This window comes from Amblyraja radiata, chromosome 8, assembly GCF_010909765.2.
Source record: "Amblyraja radiata isolate CabotCenter1 chromosome 8, sAmbRad1.1.pri, whole genome shotgun sequence".
Taxonomy (NCBI): Eukaryota; Metazoa; Chordata; class Chondrichthyes; order Rajiformes; family Rajidae; genus Amblyraja; species Amblyraja radiata.
In genome coordinates this window covers 74271471-74292776 of record NC_045963.1, presented here as the reverse complement: position 1 = coordinate 74292776, position 21306 = coordinate 74271471, and the positions used below count along the sequence as shown (strand labels likewise).

Sequence of the window (21306 nt, the reverse complement as noted above, 5' to 3'; positions counted from 1 at the left end):
GCAGTGGATCTCTGCATTCAATATCTTTGAAGAAGTGCAACTTCTGGAGTATTGGTAAGTGCCGGTAAAGGTTAAATAAAAGCTAAAACAGAAGATCATACTTACGATTTGTGTAATAAGGTGTCCCTCGATCTGTTCTGGGCCATCAGGTTGGTTGCCAAGTTGAAGAGGGCATTAGTCCATTCCTGAGAAATCAACGGGGGAACAGTTACTAGGTTGAAGGAACAGATAGTTATGAAGTGTTTAAGAAGGAACTGCAAATGCTGGAAAATCGAAGGTAGACAAAAATGCTGGAGAAACTCAGCGGGTGAGGCAGCATCTATGGAGCGAAGGAAATAGGCAACATTTTCGGGCTGAAACCCTTCTTCAGACTGATGTGAGGGTGGGGGCGGGAAGAAGAAAGGAAGAGGTGGAGCCAGTGGGCTGAGGGAGGGCTGAGAAGGGGAGGAGAAAGTTAAGACTACCTGAAATTAGAGAAGTCAATGTTCGTACCGCTGGGGTGTAAACTGCCCAAGCGGAATACGAGGTGCTGCTCCTCCAATTTACGGTGGTCCCCACTCTGGCCATGGAGGAGGCCCAGGACAGAAATGTTGGATCGGAATGGGAGGGGGAGTTGAAGTGCTGAGCCACCGGGTGACCGGGTTGGTTAGTGCGAACCGAGCGGAGGTGTCGGGCGAAGCGATCGCCAAGCCTGCGCTTGGTCTCACCGATGTAGAGCAGCTGACACCTAGAGCAGCGGATGCAATAGATGAGGTCGGAGGAGGTGCAGGTGAACCTCTGTGGCAACTAGAAAGACTAGTGCATTTATTAACCTTAAGCCAATTTCAGTGTGTCTATCCAGCAGTATGAATATTGATTTCACTAACTTCAAGTAATCCTTGCATCCCCCCCTCTCTCTCTCTCCCCCTGCCCCACCCAAGTCGTTGTACCAGCTTCAAACTCATCTTGTTGAGTCTCATTGTCTGTCACTCATTTTCACCCAGCCCGCAGCTAACAATGGCCTGTCTCCTTTATCATTGTAACTTTTTTTGCATATCTTTCATTCATTTGTTCTATGTCTCTATCCATCACCCTCTATATCTCTCATTTCCCTGTCCCCTGACTCTCAGTCTGAAGAAGGGTCTCGAACCGAAACATCACCCGTTCCTTTTTCTCCAGAGATGCTGCCTGACCCGCTGAGTTACTCCAGCACTACCTTCAGTGGGCTGAGGCCAGGCGACAGCCTGTTTCCACGATTGTAGTGCCTATAATAATGTATATGATGGTAACTGTAACTTTAAGAGCCGAGTACCAGAATGGTATGATTTGCGTCATGTGATATATTCTATATCTTATGCCTCTGTCCCACTTAAGCGATTTTTTTGGTGACTACAGGCGACTAGGCTGTCGCCACATGGTCACGGGGTGACGCCTGTACGGGCGTGAGTCGTCTCCTCAAGTCGCCTAAAGAGTCGTAACGTTTTTCTGGTCGCCGCTGGATTTTGAAATGTTCGAAACGTTTTGGCGAATGTGGGCTTGACGTAGCCTGTCTTCTCCTGTCGTAGGTTGTCGCCCGGATGACGTAGGTTGTCGCCGATGCCGACTTCGGTGAATTCCATTGGCGACTACCTACGTCAACCAGCGACTGAATTATCTTCAGTTGTTGACGACAGGGTCGTTGCTTGCCGTAGCTTGTGGGCGTAGGTTGTCTACGGTTGTCGTAGGCTGTCGCCTGTGTGGTCGTAGGTGGACATCCTAATGGGTCGCCGGTTGTCGGTATCTTGACGTCGACTAGGTGGTAGGTTGTCGTAGACATTGTCGTGGGGGGGGGGGGGGGGGTCCAGTCGACCTGCTACGACTATGACAGTCACCGGCAGTCGCCGAAAAATTCGCCTAAGTGGGACAGGCCCTTTAGTTTAGTGAATATGTGTGAGTATGCACAGTGTACTTTTGTAAAATGAAGAAGACACACACTGTACTGAACACCTGTGCTTTGTTTCTATCTTACATGCTGAAGCTGTAACATCTCACAACAATGTGTCACTCTATAGAAACATAGAAACATAGAAAATAGGTGCAGGAGTAGGCCATTCGGCCCTTCGAGCTCTATGACTCTAATAGTGGATGACCATATAATAATCACAGCCCAGACCATCACACAAACCAACCTCCCTTCCATTGACTCCATCTACACCTCACGCTGCCTCGGCAAGGCCAGCAGCATAATCAAGGACCAGTCGCACCCTGGCCACTCCCTCTTCTCCCCTCTCCCATCAGGTTAAAGGTACAGAAGTGTGAAAACACACACCTCCAGATTCAGAGACAGTTTCTTCCCAGCTGTTATCAGGCAACTGAACCATCCTACCACAACCAGAGAGCAGCGCTGAACTACTATCTACCTCATCGGTGACCCTTGGATTAACCTTGATCGGACTTGGCTGGCTTTACCTTGCACTAAACGTTATTCCCTTAGCATGTATCTGATACACTGTAAATGGCTCGATTGTAATCATGTATTGTCTTTTCCACGACTGGATAGCACTCGACAAAAGCTTTTCACTGTACCTCGGTACACGTGACAATAAACTAAAGATCAGCTCCAATCATGAAAAAACAGACATTCACTATTCTTTCTGATGACTGGTCCCTGAAATATTTATTGAGAAGAAGCAGGTAACATTATCATTGTCAACACTAGGTTTGCTAACTTGATTAGCAATGCACTAATGCAGTTCAGTGAGAGCGGAGCAAAGAGCATTGTATTTAATTCCCCACTTCAACAGTTCGATTAATACATTGATTGCATTCAATTTCCAAACTCAAAACGGCTCCACTCCATTTTGAAATCCTGCCAACTTTCACTTTACTTACAACGAATAACGCATAATTCAGCAGCGTGGGAGTTGCTGCCTTACAGCGCCAGAGACCCGGGTTCGATCCCGACTGCGGGTGCTGTCTGTACGGAGTTTGCACGTTCTCCCCGTGACCTGCGTGGGTTTTCTCCGAGATCTTCGGAATCCTCCCACACTCCAAAGACGTACAGGTTTGTAGGTTAATTGGCTTGGTGTAAATGTAAAAAATGTCCCTCGTGCGTGTAGGATGGTGTTAGTGTGCGGGGATCGCTGGTCGTTGCGGACTCAGTGGGCCGAAGGGCCTATTTCCGTGCTGAATCTATGAACTGATCCACATGAGAAATAAGTCTTATGAATGTTTTACAGTAGCTCTGATCCACTCTGCCCAAGCCTACACAATGTATACTTCAATCATACTAAAATCAAACTTAATTCAACTGAATAATAAAGTTATAGAATGATGCAGCACAGACACAGACCCTCAGGTCCAACTTGTCCTTGGCAACCAAGATGCCTCATCTACGCTAGTCCCATTTGCCCATGTTTGGCCCTTATCCCTCTGTATCTTTCCAATCATACACTTGTCCACGGATAGTACCTGCCTCACCTAGGCAAGGCAAGGCAACTTTATTTATATAGCACATTTCATACACAAGGCAGACTCAAAGTGCTTCACATAAAAACATGTCATACAATAAATGAAACAATAAAATGAAATAAAATAGAAGAACTAAAAGAAAAGAAAAGCAAAATTAAAAATGCATTGTAAAAAGTGCAAAAGTTAAAAGTGCAATGTAGTTAAGATTTAGCTGAAAGCTAAAGTAAACATAAAAGTTTTCAGTCTTGTTTTAAAAGTGGTCAAAGTTGGTAGTTAGATACTGTCGAGATACAGCGCGGAAACAGGCCATTCGGCCCACCCAGGCCGCGCTGACCAGTGATCACCCTACATGAGAACTATCCTACACACTACAAATCAATTTAACAATTTTACCAAAGCCAATTAACCTGCAAACCTGCACATCTTTGCAATGTGGGAGGAAAACCAGAGCACCCGGAGTAAACCCACGTGGTCACAGCGAGAATGTGCAAACTCTGTACAGACAACACCTGTAGTCAGGATCGAACCCGGGTCTCTGGCTCTGCAAGGCAGCAACCGTACAGCCATGCACTTGTACCGCCCCTCTAATTCCAGTTGCCGAAGGGCCTGTTTCCGTGCTGTATCCCAAAATTAAACTAAACTAAACACTAGGGACAATTGTATATTTATACCAAGCCAATTAGCCTACAAACCCGTACGGTTTTGGAATGTGGGAGGAACCTGAAGATCGCGGTGAAAACCCACGCAGGTCATGGGGAGAACGTGCAAACTCCATACGGACAGCATCTGTGGTCGGGATCGAACCCGGGTCTCCGGCGCTGCAAGGCAGCAAATCCACCGCTGTGCCACCGTGCCGCCCAAAATGTCTCATTATTTCATGTTTCATGTGTTTTCGTGTGGTGTTTATGACTGTTGGCAGACCAATCTCCCTCCTGGGATAAATATAGTTCTATTGTATCGTATCGCACAAGTACCTTAGCTACATCTTCTTGGAAGGCCATGAAGTTGAGATAGGAGATGTTGACCAAGTCGGGTCCATAGACCACCGTCACCATCCTGTTCTCCAGGCGGCTTCCTTGATTCCCCACGTCCAACAATTCCCGGAGCTTTGTGTCCTGTCGAAATAATTAAACACGGGTTTTAGCGCCACGCCTCACCTCTGCCGGTCTCAGCCGATATTAACAGCAGAACACGAGAAGTTGACCTCCATTTACAAACCTGTTATATAACTAATTCTTCAGACAGCAATCACGTGCTGAATAGATCGGGTAGACGCACAGAGGCTCTTGCACAGAGGGATCGAGAACCAGAGGACACAGGCTTAAGGTGAAGGGGGAATGATTTAAATGGAATCTGAGGGGTAACTTTATCACACAAAGGGTGGTGGGTGTATAGCACGAGCTGCCAGAGGAGGTCGTTGAGGCTGAGACTATCGCAATGTTCAAGAAACATTTACAGTAGGCCATAAATCATAAGTGACAGGAGTAGACAATAGACAATGGACAATTGGTGCAGGAGTAGGCCGTTAGGCCATTCGAGCCAGCACCGCCATTCAATGTGATCATGGCTGATCATCCACAATCAGTACCCCGTTCCTGCCTTCTCCCCATATCCTCTGACTCCGCTATCTTTAAGGGCTCTATCTAGCTCTCTCTTGAGAGAGAATAAGGCCATTCGGCCATAATGTCTACTCTGCCATTCAAACATGGCTGATCTATCCCTACCTTCTAACCCCATTCTCCTGCCTTCTTCCCATAACCCCTGACATCGCCACTAATCAAGAATCTATCTATCTCTGCCTTAAATATATCCACTGACTTGGCCTCCACAGCCTTCAGTGGCAAAGAATTCCACAGATTCACCACCCATTTAGACAGGCACATGTACAGGACAGGTTTGGGGGGATATGGGCCAAATGCAGGCAGGTGGGACTAGTGTAGCTGGGACAGGTTGGTCGGCCGGAGAAGTCGGGCCGAAGGGCCTGTTTCCGCACTGTATGTGTAGGAAGGAACTGCAGATGCTGGTTTACATCGAAGATAGACGGAAAATGCTGGAGTAACTCAGCGGGACAGGCAGCGGCTCTGGAGTGAAGGAGTGGGTGACGTTTTGGGTTGGGACCCTTCTTCTGACCACCTCTTTTTTTGCAGCTTCCTCCCCTCTACTCCAATCAATAGAAAGAAGGGTCCCGACCCAAAACGCCCCCTGCCCATTTTCTCCGCAGATGCTGCCTGACCCATGGAGTTACTCCAGCATTTTGTGTTTTTTGCTCAGGATACCAGCCTCTGCAGTTCCTTCCATCTCCTCCAAAACGTTGCAATCAACTCTGCAAGATGTTTAGTTTCGGGTTTTATCCATTTGACTTCTCGTTAAAATGTTGACATTGCTATTTCTATAGGTGACGTTTCGGGTCGAAACCCTTCTCCGGGCACTTCAATATTATATCGATCAAAGGCATTTAATTCATCACTCTAAGTTCAAAGATGTATTTGTTAAGACTCGTCACGATTTCCCAATGGTCAGAAATCAGTCATTCCACCATTATTCTTTGAATATTAGAGATAGACAACAGACAATAGACAATAGGTGCAGAAGTAGACCATTCGGCCCTTCAATGTGATCATGGCTGAATATCCACAATCAGTACCCCGTTCCTGCCTTCTCCCCATATCCCCTGACTCCGCTATCTTTAAGAGCCCTATCTATCTCTCTCTCTCTCTTGAAAGTATCCAGAGAACCAGCCTCCTCTGAGGCAGAGAATTCCACAGATTCACAACTCTCTGTGTGAAAAAGTGTTTCCTCATCTCCGTTCTAAATGGTAGAAGTCCTTAGAAACTGAATGTATTTGTGCTGATGCGACGAGTATTAAAATGGACAGCACTATGGTGCAGCTGCCTCATAGCGCCAGAGAATCGGGTTTGATCCTGACTGTCTGTGCGGAGTTTGCACTGCCCCTCTCTATAACCCCTGCCTCTCTCTCTCTCTCTCTCCCATCCTTCTGGCCATCCCAAAAAGCAGTCTGAAGAAGGCTCCCAACCGGAGAGGTCACCTGTCTATGTCCTCCACAGATGCTGCCTGACCCGCTGAGTTAGTCCGGGACTTTGTGCCATCTCGACTGAGAATCTTTGCCTTCCGAGAACTTGGCTAACAAAGTTTCTGAAACTTACGTCACAAAAAAAAAACATGTGGACTGGACAGAGTGAAGGAACATTTACTCTGCCGTGAGGATGGACACAAATTGCTGGAGTAACTCAGTGGGACAGGCAACATCTCTGGAGAGAAGGAATGGGTGACGTTTCGGGTCGGGTTGGGTCTGAAGAAGAGTCTTGACACAGATCGTCACCCATTCCTTCTCTCCAGAGATGCTGCCTGTCCCGCTGAGTTACTCCAGCATTTTGTGTCTGTCAGCATTTGGGAAAGATCGGCAAGAGTTTAGTTTAGTTTAGAGATACAGCGCGGAAACAGGCCCTTCGGCCCACCGGGTCTGCGCCGACCAGCGATCCCCGCACATTAACACTAGGGACAATTGTCCCACTTTGGAGAGAAGGAATGGGTGACGTTTCTGGTCGAGACCCTTCTTCTTGACCTGAAACGTCGCCCATTCCTTCTCTCCAGAGGTGCTGCATGTCCCGCTGAGTTACTCCAGCATTTTGTGTCTATCTTCAGCGTAAACCAGCATCTGCAGTTCCTTCCTGCACATCCTCTGCCATAGCAGATCCAATTTAAAAGATGGTTGAATTGGCAAAGGCACAGGACCCAAAGAATTTCTGAGATGTATCGAACACACTTGCATCAGGGTAGAAGCAGGCCCTTCGGCCCACCGAGTCCGTACCGACCGGCGATCCCCGCATATTAACACTATCCCAAATGCTCTAGGGACAATTTACAATTTTATCGAAGCCAATTAACCTGCAAACCTGCGCGTCTTTGGAGGGTGGGTGGAAACCGGAGAAAATCCGCGTGGGTCACGGGGAGAATGTACATAGAGATGGCACCAGTAGTCAGAATTGAACCCGGGACTCTGGCGCTGTGAGGCAGCAACTCTACCGCTGCGCCAGCGTGCTGCCCAATTCTTTGCATCTGCTCAAGAAAGAGCAGGGGCATCTGTTTAATGTCCCTATGTAGCTCCTCGGCCCTTTCTCCTACCTTCAGGTAACATTTAAAGGATGATTAAAGGGCCTATCCCACTTGGGCGTCATTTGCGTGTCGCGCAGATGGCGCGCGAAGGTTTTGTACATCCCAAAATCCTGGGATGTACAAAATGGCGGATGTCGCGCATCACGTGCGTGTCCGGACGCGCGCGTCGTGACGCGTAAATGATGTCACGTAAATGACGCGCAAATGACGTCCAAGTCGGAACAGGCCCTTCATGCTGTGCAAGCCAATATTTACATCTCAACTAACAGCAATAAAAATTGATTACCCAGCTATATTACCTCCAACCAGCTGTGTAGTTTCATGCTGTGTATGAATTGATCTCCGACAAAGACCGACCACGCTTCTAAAGTAGTTAATTAGCAATGGTGGCACGATGGCACAGCGGTAGAGTTTCTGCCTCACAGTGTCGGAGACCCGAGTTCAAAAACATGGGTTTTCTCCGAGATCTTCGGTTTCCTCCCACACTCCAAAGACGTACAGGTTTGTAGGTTAATTGGCTTGTTACTAGTGCGTGTAGGGTAGTGTTAGTGTGCGGGGATCGCTGCTCGGTGCGGACTCGGTGGGCCGAAGGGCCTGTTTCCGCGCTGTATCTCTAAAACCACAACTAAACGAAGCAGTTAATGTACGCAGGTAGTGTCCCAAAGACATTAGGAACATACATTCCTTCTTCCCTGCGAGCAGAGGTGGGATTCTGAGCGCCCTATATTGGACGAATGTCTTGCAGTTAAGCAGCAAACGATGTCACGGTGGCGCAGCGGTAGAGTTGCTGCCTCACAGCGCCAGAGACCCGGGTTCGATCCTGACTACGGCTGCTGTCTGCACAGAGTTTGTACATTCCCCCCGTGACCCGCGTGGGTTTTCTCCGGGCGCTCCGGTTTCCTCTCGCACCCCAAAGACGTTCAGAATGCATCTTCCGAGGAGGGTCCCGACCCAAAACGTCACCCATTCCTTTTTCTCCATAGATGCTGCCTGACCCGCTGAGTAACTCCAGCACTTTGTGTCTATCCTTCATGTACATTACCTTTAGAACAGAACTAGCTGCACTTCACTGTGTGTTGTGAAGTGTCACAGTTTAAGGACAAGAGGGAAGTCTTTTTGGGTGACGGCCCGGGCTTGAGAGCTGCCGGTCCTTGTCCCGCCCCATCGGGTGACCGGGGGGCTCAAACGTGTGGAGTACTGGTGGTTGAGCAAGCCCCCGCTCAGCCGGAAGTACTCATCAGACCCAGGCGCCGTAATCCATCCCGGGAGCCGGTCCCACACAATTTGTCCTGTACAGGCTCCTCCTCCACACCCTGCACTTCCTTGCCCTGGTCCACCGTCCGGACACCAAGTGGCGGTCGGTGTTCCCTTCCGGTCGCGAGGGGGGCCCCCGGTGGGGGTCCCTCTACGCAGGGATTCTCCCCCTCTACATTGGGGACCTGGGGTGGAGGGTATTGCACCGAGGTGTTCCCTGCAACCTGTTTCTCTCGCGGTTCACAGACTCGCCAGCCGCCTGCCACTTTTGCGGGCTGGAAGAGTCTGTGTAGAGGTGGAGGGCTCTACCCGAGCCAGCTGCCTACCCCTTTTCCGGGGTTACGTCCGTGCCCGGGTGGGATTTGAAAGGGAATACGCCCTGTCTGCGGGCACCCTGAGGGAGTTCCGGGACCGCTGGGCTCCGCAGGGTGTTGAATGTATCCTCAATAAGGATTGTATCATAGTTGTATAGTAGTTTATTACATGTTTGTATTGTATTATGGTGGTGGGTTCTGGCTTGTTTTATTGTAGTGTAATATTATTTTTTTAATAATTGAATAAATTTATATTAAAAAAAAAAAAAAAAAAAAAAAAAAAAGAGGGAAGTCTTTTAGGACCGAAATGTGAAAAACATTTTTCACACAGAGAGTGGTGAATCTGTGGAACTCTCTGCCACAGAAGGTAGTTGAGGCCAGTTCATTGGCTATATTTAAGAGAGAGTTAGATGTGGCCCTTGTGGCTAAAGGGTTCAGGGGTTATGGAGAGAAGGCAGGGATGGGATACTGAGTTGGATGATCAGCCATGATCATGTCGAATGGCGGTGCAGGCTCGATGGGCCGAATGGCCTACTCCTGCACCTATTTTCTAAGTTTCTATGTTTCTATGTTTCTATGTCCATACGGAGTTTGTACGTTCTCCCCGTGACCTGCGTGGGTTTTCTCCGGGTGCTCCGGTTTCCTCCCACATCCCAAAGAGGTGCGGGTCTGTCAGTTAATTGCCCCTCTGTGTAAAAATTGCCCCCCCAGCGTGGATGGGAGAGTGGGATAGCGCAGAAGTAAGTGCGAAGGCGGGTGATCGATGGTGGGCAAGTTCTCGGTGAGCTGAATGACCCCGTCTCGACGCAGTCATCTCCGAAAACTAAATCCAAAGCATCGGGGACAAAAGCCAAGGAGATTCTCTAAGTCGGCTGAGCCTCCCCGGGATGTGGCCCAACAGACGATGAGGACCTGCCATGTGTAAAATTGTAAATTGAAGTGGTTTGTGGTGCAGAAAGATAATGAGGAGAACAGGGATCTAATCTTCCACATCACTTTCCACTTCGAGCGGACCTGGATAAATAGCATCATAAATTAATATTGCACTGCATGAAAACATATTTTCCCCGCAGTCCCTATCCTTGTGATTAATTTTATTTTGGTGACATTCGATTGAAGCTGTACGTTAAATCACGCTGAAAAGCTGGCCCCGTCCTGGCGGCTGGAGTGGGATTCACTGGAGGGTGGTCTTGGAGGGGGGGGGATGCTCCTCAAACTGCGGAGCATCCTGGGCAATACAGCTCACCCCGTCCGTGACACACTGGTCAACCCGAGGAGCACCTGAGGGTGGTCACGGTGGCGCAGCGGTAGAGTTGCTGCCTTACAGCGAACGCAGCGCCGGAGACCCAGGTTCAATCCTGACTACGGGCGCTGTCTGTACGGAGTTTGTACGTTCTCCCCGTGACCTGCGTGGGTTTTCTCCGAGACCTTCGGTTTCCTCCCACACTCCAAAGACGTACAGGTTTGTAGGCTAATTGGCTTGGTGAATGTAAAAACTGTCCCTAGTGGGTGCAGGATAGTGTTAGTGTGCGGGGATCGCTGGTCGGCGCGGACCCGGTGGGCCGAAGGGCCTGTTTCCGCGCTGTATCTCTAAACTAAACTAAACACCAAGATGCAACACAGAACATCACAGGAGATCCTTCTTCCCTGTGGCTATCAAACTGTACAACTCCTCCCCCTTCTGTCGTGGGGTAGACTGAGACTGACTCCCCTCCCCAACCCTTTCCACTTGTCACTTTAATTTAATGTTTCATGTATCCTGTTGTGTTTTTATGACTGTTGACAGATCCATTTCCCTCCTGGGATAAATAAAGTTCTGCCGTAACATAGAAACATAGAAAATAGGTGCAGGAGTAGGCCATTCGGCCCTTCGAGCCTGCACCGCCATTCAATATGATCATGGCTGATCATCCAACTCAGTATCCTGTACCTGCCTTCTCCCCATCGTATCCTGAGATGCTGCCTGTCCCGCTGAGTTACTCCAGCATTTTGTGTGCATCTTCAGTGTAAAACAGCATCTGCAGTTCTTTCCAACCCACGGCCTTCTGCCTGGTAGACAAAAAAATGCTGGAGACATTCAGCGGGGTGAGGCAGCATCTATGGAGGGAAGGAATAGGCGACGTTTGGGGTCGAGGGCCTTCTTCAGAGACCTTCTGCCAGGGTACGTCTGGTGAAAGATCGAGACAGGAAAATGAATTGCGCTCGCAATTGGGGAGCAACACATCAGAGAACATTTCACCACAGGTTCCCATCAACAAAGCCCAGGCATTTCGGAAAACGTTCAAAGTGAATCAACGCAGCAAATGGCCTCTATTTATATCCCCACAAATAACACAATCTCAATTCAATTCAAGAAGAATTACGAACGCATTATGGACACAGCCTGGGGAAATGCATCAGATAATCCACCTTGAATTACTTTCATTGAAGCCACAACCAGTTTTGAAATGTTATTGAGGGGACAAATTTTTTTTTTTTCCGACATTCGCCTCAACTTTCTACTGATGCTATTAACGATCAAAACTAAAAAAATGCAAACCTAAAATACCTATTATGTTCGAGGCTTATCAGCTTCGGAAACACGTATGAGGCATCGACAGAAGTAATGGATAACTCGAAATAGGATAGTTATTCTATTCAAGATGATGTGACCAGACCAGCACCTTGTATTATTTTCTCTATTCAAGAGTTGATAAGTGATCGGAGCGGAATTAGGCCGTTCGGAGAACCGAGTCCACTCCGCCATTTAATCATGGCTCATCTATCTTTCCCTCTCAACCTCATTCTCCTGCTTTCTCCCCATAATCCCTGACACCCGTGCTAATCAAGAATCTATCAATCTCTGCCTTGAAAACATCCACTGACTTGGCCTCCACAGCTGTCTGCTGCAATGAACACTGCAGCTGGAGTCGTAGAGTGAGTGATACAGCGTGGAAACAGGTCCATCAGCTCAACTTGCCCACGCCGACCAACATGCCCCATCTAAACTAGACCCACCCGCCTTTGTTTAACCCATATCCCTCCAAACCTGGCTTATCCATGTACCTGTCTAATTCAGGGGTCGGAAACCTTGTTCTGCATAGGGGCCAGGACGCATGTCTGACCTACAGCGACAGATTAGTCACTAATATACAGCGGGCCACATCTATCACGTGCACACATGCATCCCGCCCACATCGTGCCCCGGACGGCAGGCATCAAATCACGTGTTCGCAGAAGGTAGACAAAAATGCTGGAGAAACTCAGCGGGTGAGGCAGCCCCATGCAATCCTTGCATGTCTCTCTCACCCACTGAGTTTCTCCAGCATTTTTATCTACCTTCGATTTTTTCGGCATCTGCAGTTCTTTCTTAAACGTGTTCACAGAAGGGGTCTTCTGGGGGCCTAGCCGGCGGCTTTGCGTAGGATGCGGTACACACGGTCGGCGGGCCGGATGATTACGGGAAGAAAAATACATCTGCGGGCTGGATGATTTCGGGTTACAGGCCACATTCGGTCTCAACTACCTCCTCTGGCAGCTCGTTCCGTACACCCTCCACCATTTGTGTGAAAAAACATTACCCCTCAGATTCCTGTAAAATCTTTCCCCCCCCTCACCTTAAACGTGTGTCCTCTGGTCCTCGATTCCTATACTCTGGGCAAGATACCCAGTGTGCCCACCCGATCTATTCCTCTCATGAAATTATACACCTCTATAAGATCTATGACCTATGTCCTTGCTATTTTGTGTGCGGGCGGTTTATTATCTTAACAGGTTTCATGTAATAAAAGTAAAAAATTCTGCTCTTTTTTCCATCATTTGTAAGGTGGTAGAGCCACTGCCGTACAGCGCTTGCAGTGCCAGAGACCCGGGTTCCAGCCCGACTACAGGTGCTCTCTGTACAGAGTTTGTACCTTCTCCCCGTGACCTGCATGGATTTTCTCCGAGATCTTCGGTTTCCTCCCACACTCCAAAGACGTGCAGGTTTGTAGGTTAATTGGCTTTGGAATAAATGTAAATTGTCCCAAGTGGTGTGTCGGATGGTGGTGGTGTGCGGGGATCGCTGGTCGGCACCGACTCGGTGGGCCGAAGGGCCTATTTCCGTGCCGTATCTCTAAACCACGCTGAACTAAACGTCCAATATAATGAGCGCTATTAGATGCAGTGTTCATTTTCACCATTGAAAACGGAACAATCTAACGCACCACAACATTATCAATGTCTCCAACGCTATAATTAGGGCTGTTGAGAGATGAAGATAATTAAGCTCAATTAATCATGAAATCATAAAAATGTATTTGAGTGATAGTTGTAATTTTAATTACATCGTAATAATACCATAATTGTACAATTTCTGATCTGTAGTAAATGAACCAGCTTGGAAGAAAGAGGGTGAAATGAAATGAATAATTTGATGGTGACGTTTCAGGTCAGTCTGAAGAAGGGTCTCGACCCGAAACGTCACCTATTACTTCGCTCCATAGATGCTGCCTCACCCGCTGAGTTTCTCCAGCATTTTTGTCTACCTTCGATTTTTCCAGCATCCGCAGTTCTTTCTTAAACAGCTTTTTGTGTCTAATATTCTGTTTAAACTGGCATCTGCAGTTCCTTCCTACAGAGGTCCAGAGGTCCAGAGGTCCAGAGGTCCAGAGGACCAGAGGAGATAAGAGCATAAGACCACACGACACAGGAGCAGTGTTAAACCATTCAGCCATCAGGTCTACTCGGCCTGCAGTCTGAAGAAGGGTTCCGACTGGAAAATCCATTCCAGTTACTCCAGCATTTTTGACGACCTTCGATTTTTCCAGCATCTGCAGTTCTTTCTTAAACAATAATTTGATGGAGTGGGAAAAAGGATGGGGGGAGGGGGGGAACTAGGGGATAGGGAGTGGAGACAAGGGGTGGGAATTGTGGAAAGTGGATTAGACAGATATTGAGGCTGGGGGGGCGGGGGGGGAGCAGAGAGAGGCGGGGAGAGGGGCTGCAGAGAGGACGGATGTGTGGAGAAGGGGAATGGAAGTGTAGGGAGTAAGGCTTCATAAGGCGCTGGTCAGACCGCACTTCATGAGTTCATAAGGTGATAGGAGCAGAATTAGGCCATTCAGCCCATCAAGTCTGCTCCCCCATTCAATCATGGCTGATCGGAGAACGGAGACGAGGAAACACTTTTTCTCACAGGGAATTGTAAGTCTGTGGAATTCTCTGCCTCAGAGGGCGGTGGAGGCTGGTTCTATGGATACTTTCAAGAGAGAGCTAGATAGGGCTCTTAAAGATAGCGGAATCAGGGGATATGGGGAGAAGGCAGCAATGGGATACTGATTGTGGACGATCAGCCATGATCACATTGAATGGCAATGCTGGCTTGAAGGGCCGAATGGCCTACTCCTGTACCTATTGTTTATTGTCTATCAATCTTTCCCTCTTAACCCCATTCTCCTGCCTTGTCCCCTATAACCCCTGAACATCTATACTAATCAAGAATCTATCTATCTTAAAAATATCCATTGAAACATAGAAAAATAGGTGCAGGAGTAGGCCATTCGGCCCTTTGAGCCAGCACCGCCATTCAATATGATCATGGCTGATCATTGAAAATCAGTACCATGTTCCTGCTTTTTCCTCATATCCCTTGATTCCGTTAGCCCCAAGAGCTAAATCTATCTCTCTCTTGAAAACATCCAGTGAATTGGCCTCCACTGCCTTTTGTGGCAGAGAATTCCACAGATTCAACACCCTCAGACTAAAGAAATTCCTCCTCATCTCCTTCCTGAAGGAGCGTCCTTTTATTCTGAGGCTACGGCCTGTGGGTCCTGGACTCTCCCACTAGTGGAAACGTCCTCTCCACATCCACTCTTTCCAGGCCTTTCACTATTCGGTGACCTTCAACGAGGAGTTTTGTGAGCAGTTTTGGGCACCATATCTCAGGAAGGATGTGCTGGCTTTGGAGAGGGTCCAGAGGAGGCTTACGAGAAACCGACTAGTGCGTAGGATAGAACGAGTGTGAAAGGTGTGATCGATGCCCGGTGGGCCGAAGGGCCCGTTTCCACACTGCATCTCTCAAATGACCAAGACTCTGCTGGAAATGTCCTCAATCCCAGTGGGTAACCTCATTCTTTGACACCCAGAAGAATGGTATTAAACTTCACCTTAATAACAGCAATCAGCAATAGGAGATGAAAATAAAGTCTTCAAGTCAAACTGATAATTAAATAGCTGCAAGAATAGTTAACGGCTCAGCCCGCAACATTTGTTTTTGAAGTGAATGGCGCAATGCAAGTGGCAAGCAAATGAAAATAGAGCAACACTCGTTTTTCTCTACAGTTTACAGTGTAATTAGTTTAGTTTAGTTTAGTTTGGTTTCGTTCCGAGATACTGCATCCCCTGCTTCCAGATATCCGGCCTAAACCCAAAGCCGTTTGTTCATTCTCTTGTTTCATTTACTTTAAATGTTTTCAAGAGAGAGTTAGATTTAGCTCCTAGGGCAAAAGGAATCAAGGGATTTTGGGAAAAAGCAGGAACGAGTTACTGATTTTAGATGGTAGACAAAAGTGCTGGAGAAACTCAGCGGGTGCAGCAGCATCTATGGAGCAAAGGAAATAGGCAACGTTTCGGGCCGAAACCTTTCTTCAGACTGATCAGACTGCATCAGTCTGAAGAAGGGTTTCGGCCCGAAACGTTGCCCTCAGTCTGAAGAAGATGACTGAAGAATGTTGCCCTCAGCCATCATAGAGTCTGTCCTCACCTTCTCCATCATGGTCTGGTTTGGCTCAGCCACCAAGCACGACATTCGGAGGCTGTAGCGCATCATTCGATCAGCTGAGAAGGTTGTTGGCTGCAACCTTCCCCCCATTGACGAACTGTACACTGCAAGGGCCAGGAAGCGAGCGGGTAAGATCATCTCTGACCCCTCTCACCCTGGCCACAAACTATTTGAATCACTTCCCTCTGGAAGGCGACTCCGGATTGTGAAAGCCGCCACAGCTAGACATAGAAACAGTTTTTTTTCCACGAGCGGTAGCTCTACTCAATAACCCAAAGTCTGTAGCCTCCTTTTCCTCTGGTATTTTATTTAATTCTTCACATGTTTAAATTATAATGTTTTATTTTTAATTGTTTACTGTATATCGTGTTGTTACTTGCGAGCAAAGCACCAAGGCAATTTCCTTATATGTGTACATACTTGGCTAATAAAATGAATTCAATTCAATTCAATTCAATTTATACCAAGCCAATTAACCTACAAACCTGTACGTCTTTGGAGTGTGGGAGGGAACCGAAGATCTCGGAAAAAACCCACGCAAGTCACGGGGAGAACGTGCAAACTCCGTACAGACAGCACCCGTGGTCGGGATCGAACCTGGGTCCCTGGCAGCAACTCTACCGCTGCGCCACCATGCCCCCCTGAATGTGGACGGTGATCGACGGCCAGCCAGCATGGACTATGTGGGCTGAATGGCCTATTTCCATGCTATACCTTTCAATGGCTAACCAACCTGTAGCAAAAAGAAAAAGATTTTCTCCATTTCCTCTTTGCATGTGCATCAGTTTAATCCCAAAGGTCTATTTATAAAATAAATCATTATGGTGGCCTTATAATGTTGGACATTTCGGAGTAAGGAAACGTTTCTCCTTGCTGGATGACTAATGTGTGCAAATCAAATGCTGCCCACATTATTCTCAAGCAATCTTTAGGCTATTTTAATTAGATACGTCAACTTCACTCAAATGGCAGATGGGAATTTTCCACAAACAGGTTTGTAAGTTAAATATAGAGTCAATAGACAGGTGCAGGAGTAGGCCATTCGGCCCTTCGAGCCAGCACCGCCATTCAATGTGATCATGGCTGATCATCCCCAATCAGTACCCCGTTCCTGCCTTCTCCCCATATCCCCTGACTCTGCTATTTTTAAGAGCCCTATCTAGCTCTCTCTTGAAAGCATCCAGAGAACCTGCCTCCACCGCCCTCTGAGGCAGAGAATTCCCCAGACTCACCACTCTCTCGTTTGCGTTTCCTCGTCTCCGTTCTAAATGGCTTAATCTTAAACTGTGGGGTCGTGGAGACATATAGCGGGGGTGCAGGCCCTTCGGCCCATCGCGTCTGCTCCATCCATCAACCAGCCACCTGCACCCATCATATACTAACCCCGTTCTTATCATTTCCCCACGTTTCCATGAACGCGGACCGGAATAGAAATCACCAGAATTAATAAGTGATGATTAAAAAAGTCAACTGCTTTAAATGCACAGTGCCGCAGCGGTAGAGTTGCTGCCTCAAGGTTCAGGGTTCGATCCTGACTACAGGCGCTGTCTGCACGGAGTTTTACTTGTCAACACGTGGGTTTTCTCCAGGTGGTCTGGTTCCCTCCCACACTCCAAAGACGTACAGGTTTGTAGGTTAATTGGCTTCAGAAAAAACACTTAAAATTGTCCAGAAACAGAGAATCATAGAACGTAGGTGCAGGAGTAGGCCTTTCGGCCCTTCGAGCCAGCACCGCCATTCAATATGATCATGGCTGTATCCAAAATCAGTACCCCGTTCCTGCTTTCTCCCCATATCCCTTGATTCCGTTAGCCCTAGGAGCTAAATCTAACTGTCTGTATGTTTTTCTCCAAAAAGGCAAGTACAGATGCAGATCCAGATGTGTTTGTTCATGGAACAAAACTTAAAATTGTAAAGGAGTTTAAATATTTAGGAATCGTGATTGACTCACACCTCGGTTTTAAACAACAGGTAAAAAGAACAGTGAATTTAATTAAATTTAATTTGTCCAATTTTAGGTATATTAGGAATAATTTAACTACTGATTCGGCTAAATTATATTTTAATGCTATGATTATGCCATACATGACCTACGGTATAACGACTTGGTCATTGGCATGTAAGTCCACGATAAAGCCTGTTGAAATTGCTTACAAACAAGCCTTAAAAACTCTTGATAAAAAGCCCAGAATGTACCATCACTGCAGCATCCTTAAAACATTTGATCTGCTGAGCTGGGAAAATGTAATAAATTATTCAGACTCAATTTTAGTTTATAAAATCATCCATGGACTAGCCCCACCTCCGTTAAAAGAATTTATAAAGAAGAACATAAATAGGTCGACAAGAGCAGCATCCAGGGGTGATTGTGTTGTCCCGTTTAAGAAAAGTGTATTTGGCCAGACAGTATTTTCCTATAGAGCGTCGCATACCTGGAACGCGATCCCCTGCTTCATACGGGATCTGCCAACCATCACCACATATACAAAACAACTCAAAAAATGGTTACTGGAAAATCAAACCTGTATTCATAATCAACCGTAATATAATCATCTGGCAGTCTTTTATTGTTACTTTTTAACTTTATTGTCTGTTTTGTTATGTTTTTTGTCTGTCTTTTGTTTTGTTTTGATTCTTTTCTTATGGATTGAATGTGTTGTGATGTGTTAACCTGGTTTACCAGAGGGACTACAGATGGAAATTAGCCTATAGCTATAATCTTGCGTATTGCATGCAAATGTTTATAAATATCCTTAATAAAAACATCTAAAAAAAAAAAACTCTCTCTGAAAACATCCAGTGAATCGGCCTCCACTGCCTTCTGTGGCAGAGAATTCCACAGATTCACAACTCTTTGGGTGAAAAAGTTTTTCCTCATCTCAGTTCTAAATGGCCTACCCCTTACTCTTAAACTGTGACCCCTGGTTCTAGACTCCCCCTAACATCGGCAACATTATTCCTGCATCGGGAACATTCTCCTGCACTATTCCTGTTTTACAAAGGCCTGTATTATTCTCCGCCACATTTTCCTGAATCTCGGAATGGAAATCACAAGAATTAATGAGCAAGTATAAAAGTTAGCTGGTTTAAATGCACTGTTAAATATCAGGAGAATACCAACATTTTGGATGCCCCCAAAACACCTGTGTCACAGGCCTTGCTGTTGAGATGTGCTAACTTGTATCAACCATAGGGTTGCCAACTTCCTCACTCCCAAATAAAGGACAAAATACAGGACAAATTCCCAACGGCAATTCGTTGACCGTGGCTGGGTGAATGATGAGTTGGGCCCGGGTGCTGGACTGCACACAAAGCCCAGCCGGCGGGCCAGCTGAGGAGTTTTGGCCCGGGCCGCGCGATGTCGCGCGCAAAGTCCGGCGCCCCAACCAACTCATGAACCGATGATCAGCCATGTGAAGGAGGGGTTGTGGTGTCGACGGTAAGCGAAGGTCCGAAGGTCGGACAGCTGGCCGGGCTGCCAACCAACGGGGCCACGGGCGAGGCGCTGCTGCTGCTGCTGCTGCACTCCACGGGCTGCACTACGTCGGGACGGGTGAGGCGGGGCCGGACGCAGCGCTCCGACCCGACAGTCCCCTCGACCCGAGTAGTAGCGGTCAAATACGGGACAAGGGCGGTCCTGTCTGGGACAAACCAATTTAGCCCAATATACGGGATGTCCCGGCTAATACGGGACAGTTGGCAACACTAATCAACCACTACCTTGCAAAAACATGGCTTCTCGTTGTCATGGCTACAACATGAACAAAGCTCCCTTCCCTTTGATGTAGTTTACATTAAAATGGTATTTACAGCTTAGTTTAGTTTAGTTTAGAGATACAGCGCAGAAACAGGCCCTTCGTTCCACCGAGTCCGCGCCGACCAGCGATCCCCGCACCCTAACACTATCCCACACACACTAGGGACAATTTTACATTCATACCAAGCCAATGAACTTACAAACCTGTACGTCTTTGGAGTGTGGGAGGAAACCGGAGCACCCGGAGAAAACCCACGCAGGTCACGGGGAGAGCGTACAAACTCCGTACAGACAGCACCCGTAGCCAGGATCGAACCTGGGTCTCGGGCGCTGTGAGGCAGCAACTCTACCGCTGCGCCACCGTGCTGCCAATGAAATGTATGGAAGTATTTTTCACAAAGTCAATTTTCGTAAATCAGGTCATTTGTAATCCGGGGACCCCTGGACACAAGTCACTGCAGAAGCTGAAATCTTGAACAAAACACAAAGAGCTTCCTCCAGCACTTTGTGCGTTTTGTACTTGATAGATTGGAAAACATTTCTGCTTCCATGTATAGCATTAATCAGCCTTTCTTTTAATTACAATTCCATCCCAAGGCCATGGTTAATGTTTGAAGCGTTTAGTTTAGTTTACTTTTGAGATAGAGTGCGGAAACAGGCCCTTCGGCCCATTGTGTCCGCGCCGACCAGCGATGACTTGCACTATGCAGGATGATTGTTCCCGATGTTGGGGAAGTCCAGGACAAGGGGGTCACAGGTTAAGGATAGAGGGGAAATCCTTTAGGACCGAGATGAGAAAAACATTTTTCACACGGTGAGTGGTGAATCTCTGGAACTCTCTGCCACAGAAGGTAGTTGAGGCCAGTTCATTGGCTATATTTAAGAGGGAGTTAGATGTGGCCCTGGTGGCTAAAGGGATCAGGGGGTATGGAGAGAAGGCAGGTACGGGATACTGAGTTGGATGATCAGCCATGATCATATTGAATGGCGGTGCAGGTTCAAAGGGCCGAATGGCCTACTCCTGCACCTATGTTCTATGTTTCTGTGTTTATACTATCCCACACACACAACGGACAATTTACAGTCCTTACCGAAGCCAATCAACCTACAAACCTATACGTCTTTGGAGTGGGGGTGGAAACCGGAGCACCCGGAGAAAACCCACGTGGTCACAGTGAGAAAATACAAACTCCATACAGACAGTACCCATAGTCAGGATCGAACCCGGGTCTCTGGCGCTGTGAGGCAGCAAGTCTACCGCTGCGCCACCGTGCCGCCCAAATTTCATATGTTTTAAAAGATAAACTGCTTTTAGGATTCTGAAAAGGCCATGGTGTTATTTGAAGGTAGACATACACAAAATGCAGGAGTAACTCAGCGGGACAGGCAGCATCTCTGGATGGACAGAATGGGTGACGTTTCGGGTCGAGATTCGACGGTTAGACTTGTCGACCCAAAACGTCACCCAATCCTTCTCTCCGGAGATGCTGCCTGCCCCGCTGAGTTACTCCAGCATTTTGTGTATGTCTGCGGTGTAAGCCAACACCTGCAGTTCCATGCTACACAAAGAGTCATAGTCATGGAGGTGGTAAACACCATAACACATGGTGCCATTAGCATTTTGGCTCGTTGGATTAGTGGTTAGGGTTGCCAACTTTCTCCAACTCCCTAATAAGGGA

The 21306-nt window shown here is 47.5% G+C and overlaps 1 protein-coding gene across 1 annotated transcript in view; it reads right to left on the bottom strand.

Annotated features, from left to right (window-relative positions):
* The window catches only part of plcb1 (phospholipase C beta 1), a gene marked incomplete at its 5' end in the record, with an annotated part of 446201 nt that overhangs the window by 193502 nt on the left and 231393 nt on the right, over nt 1–21306 (bottom strand). The window contains 2 exons of the mRNA XM_033026421.1: nt 106–185; nt 4404–4544. Coding sequence (XP_032882312.1) covers nt 106–185; nt 4404–4544 — 221 coding nt within the window. The remainder of the gene's footprint in view (nt 1–105; nt 186–4403; nt 4545–21306) is intronic.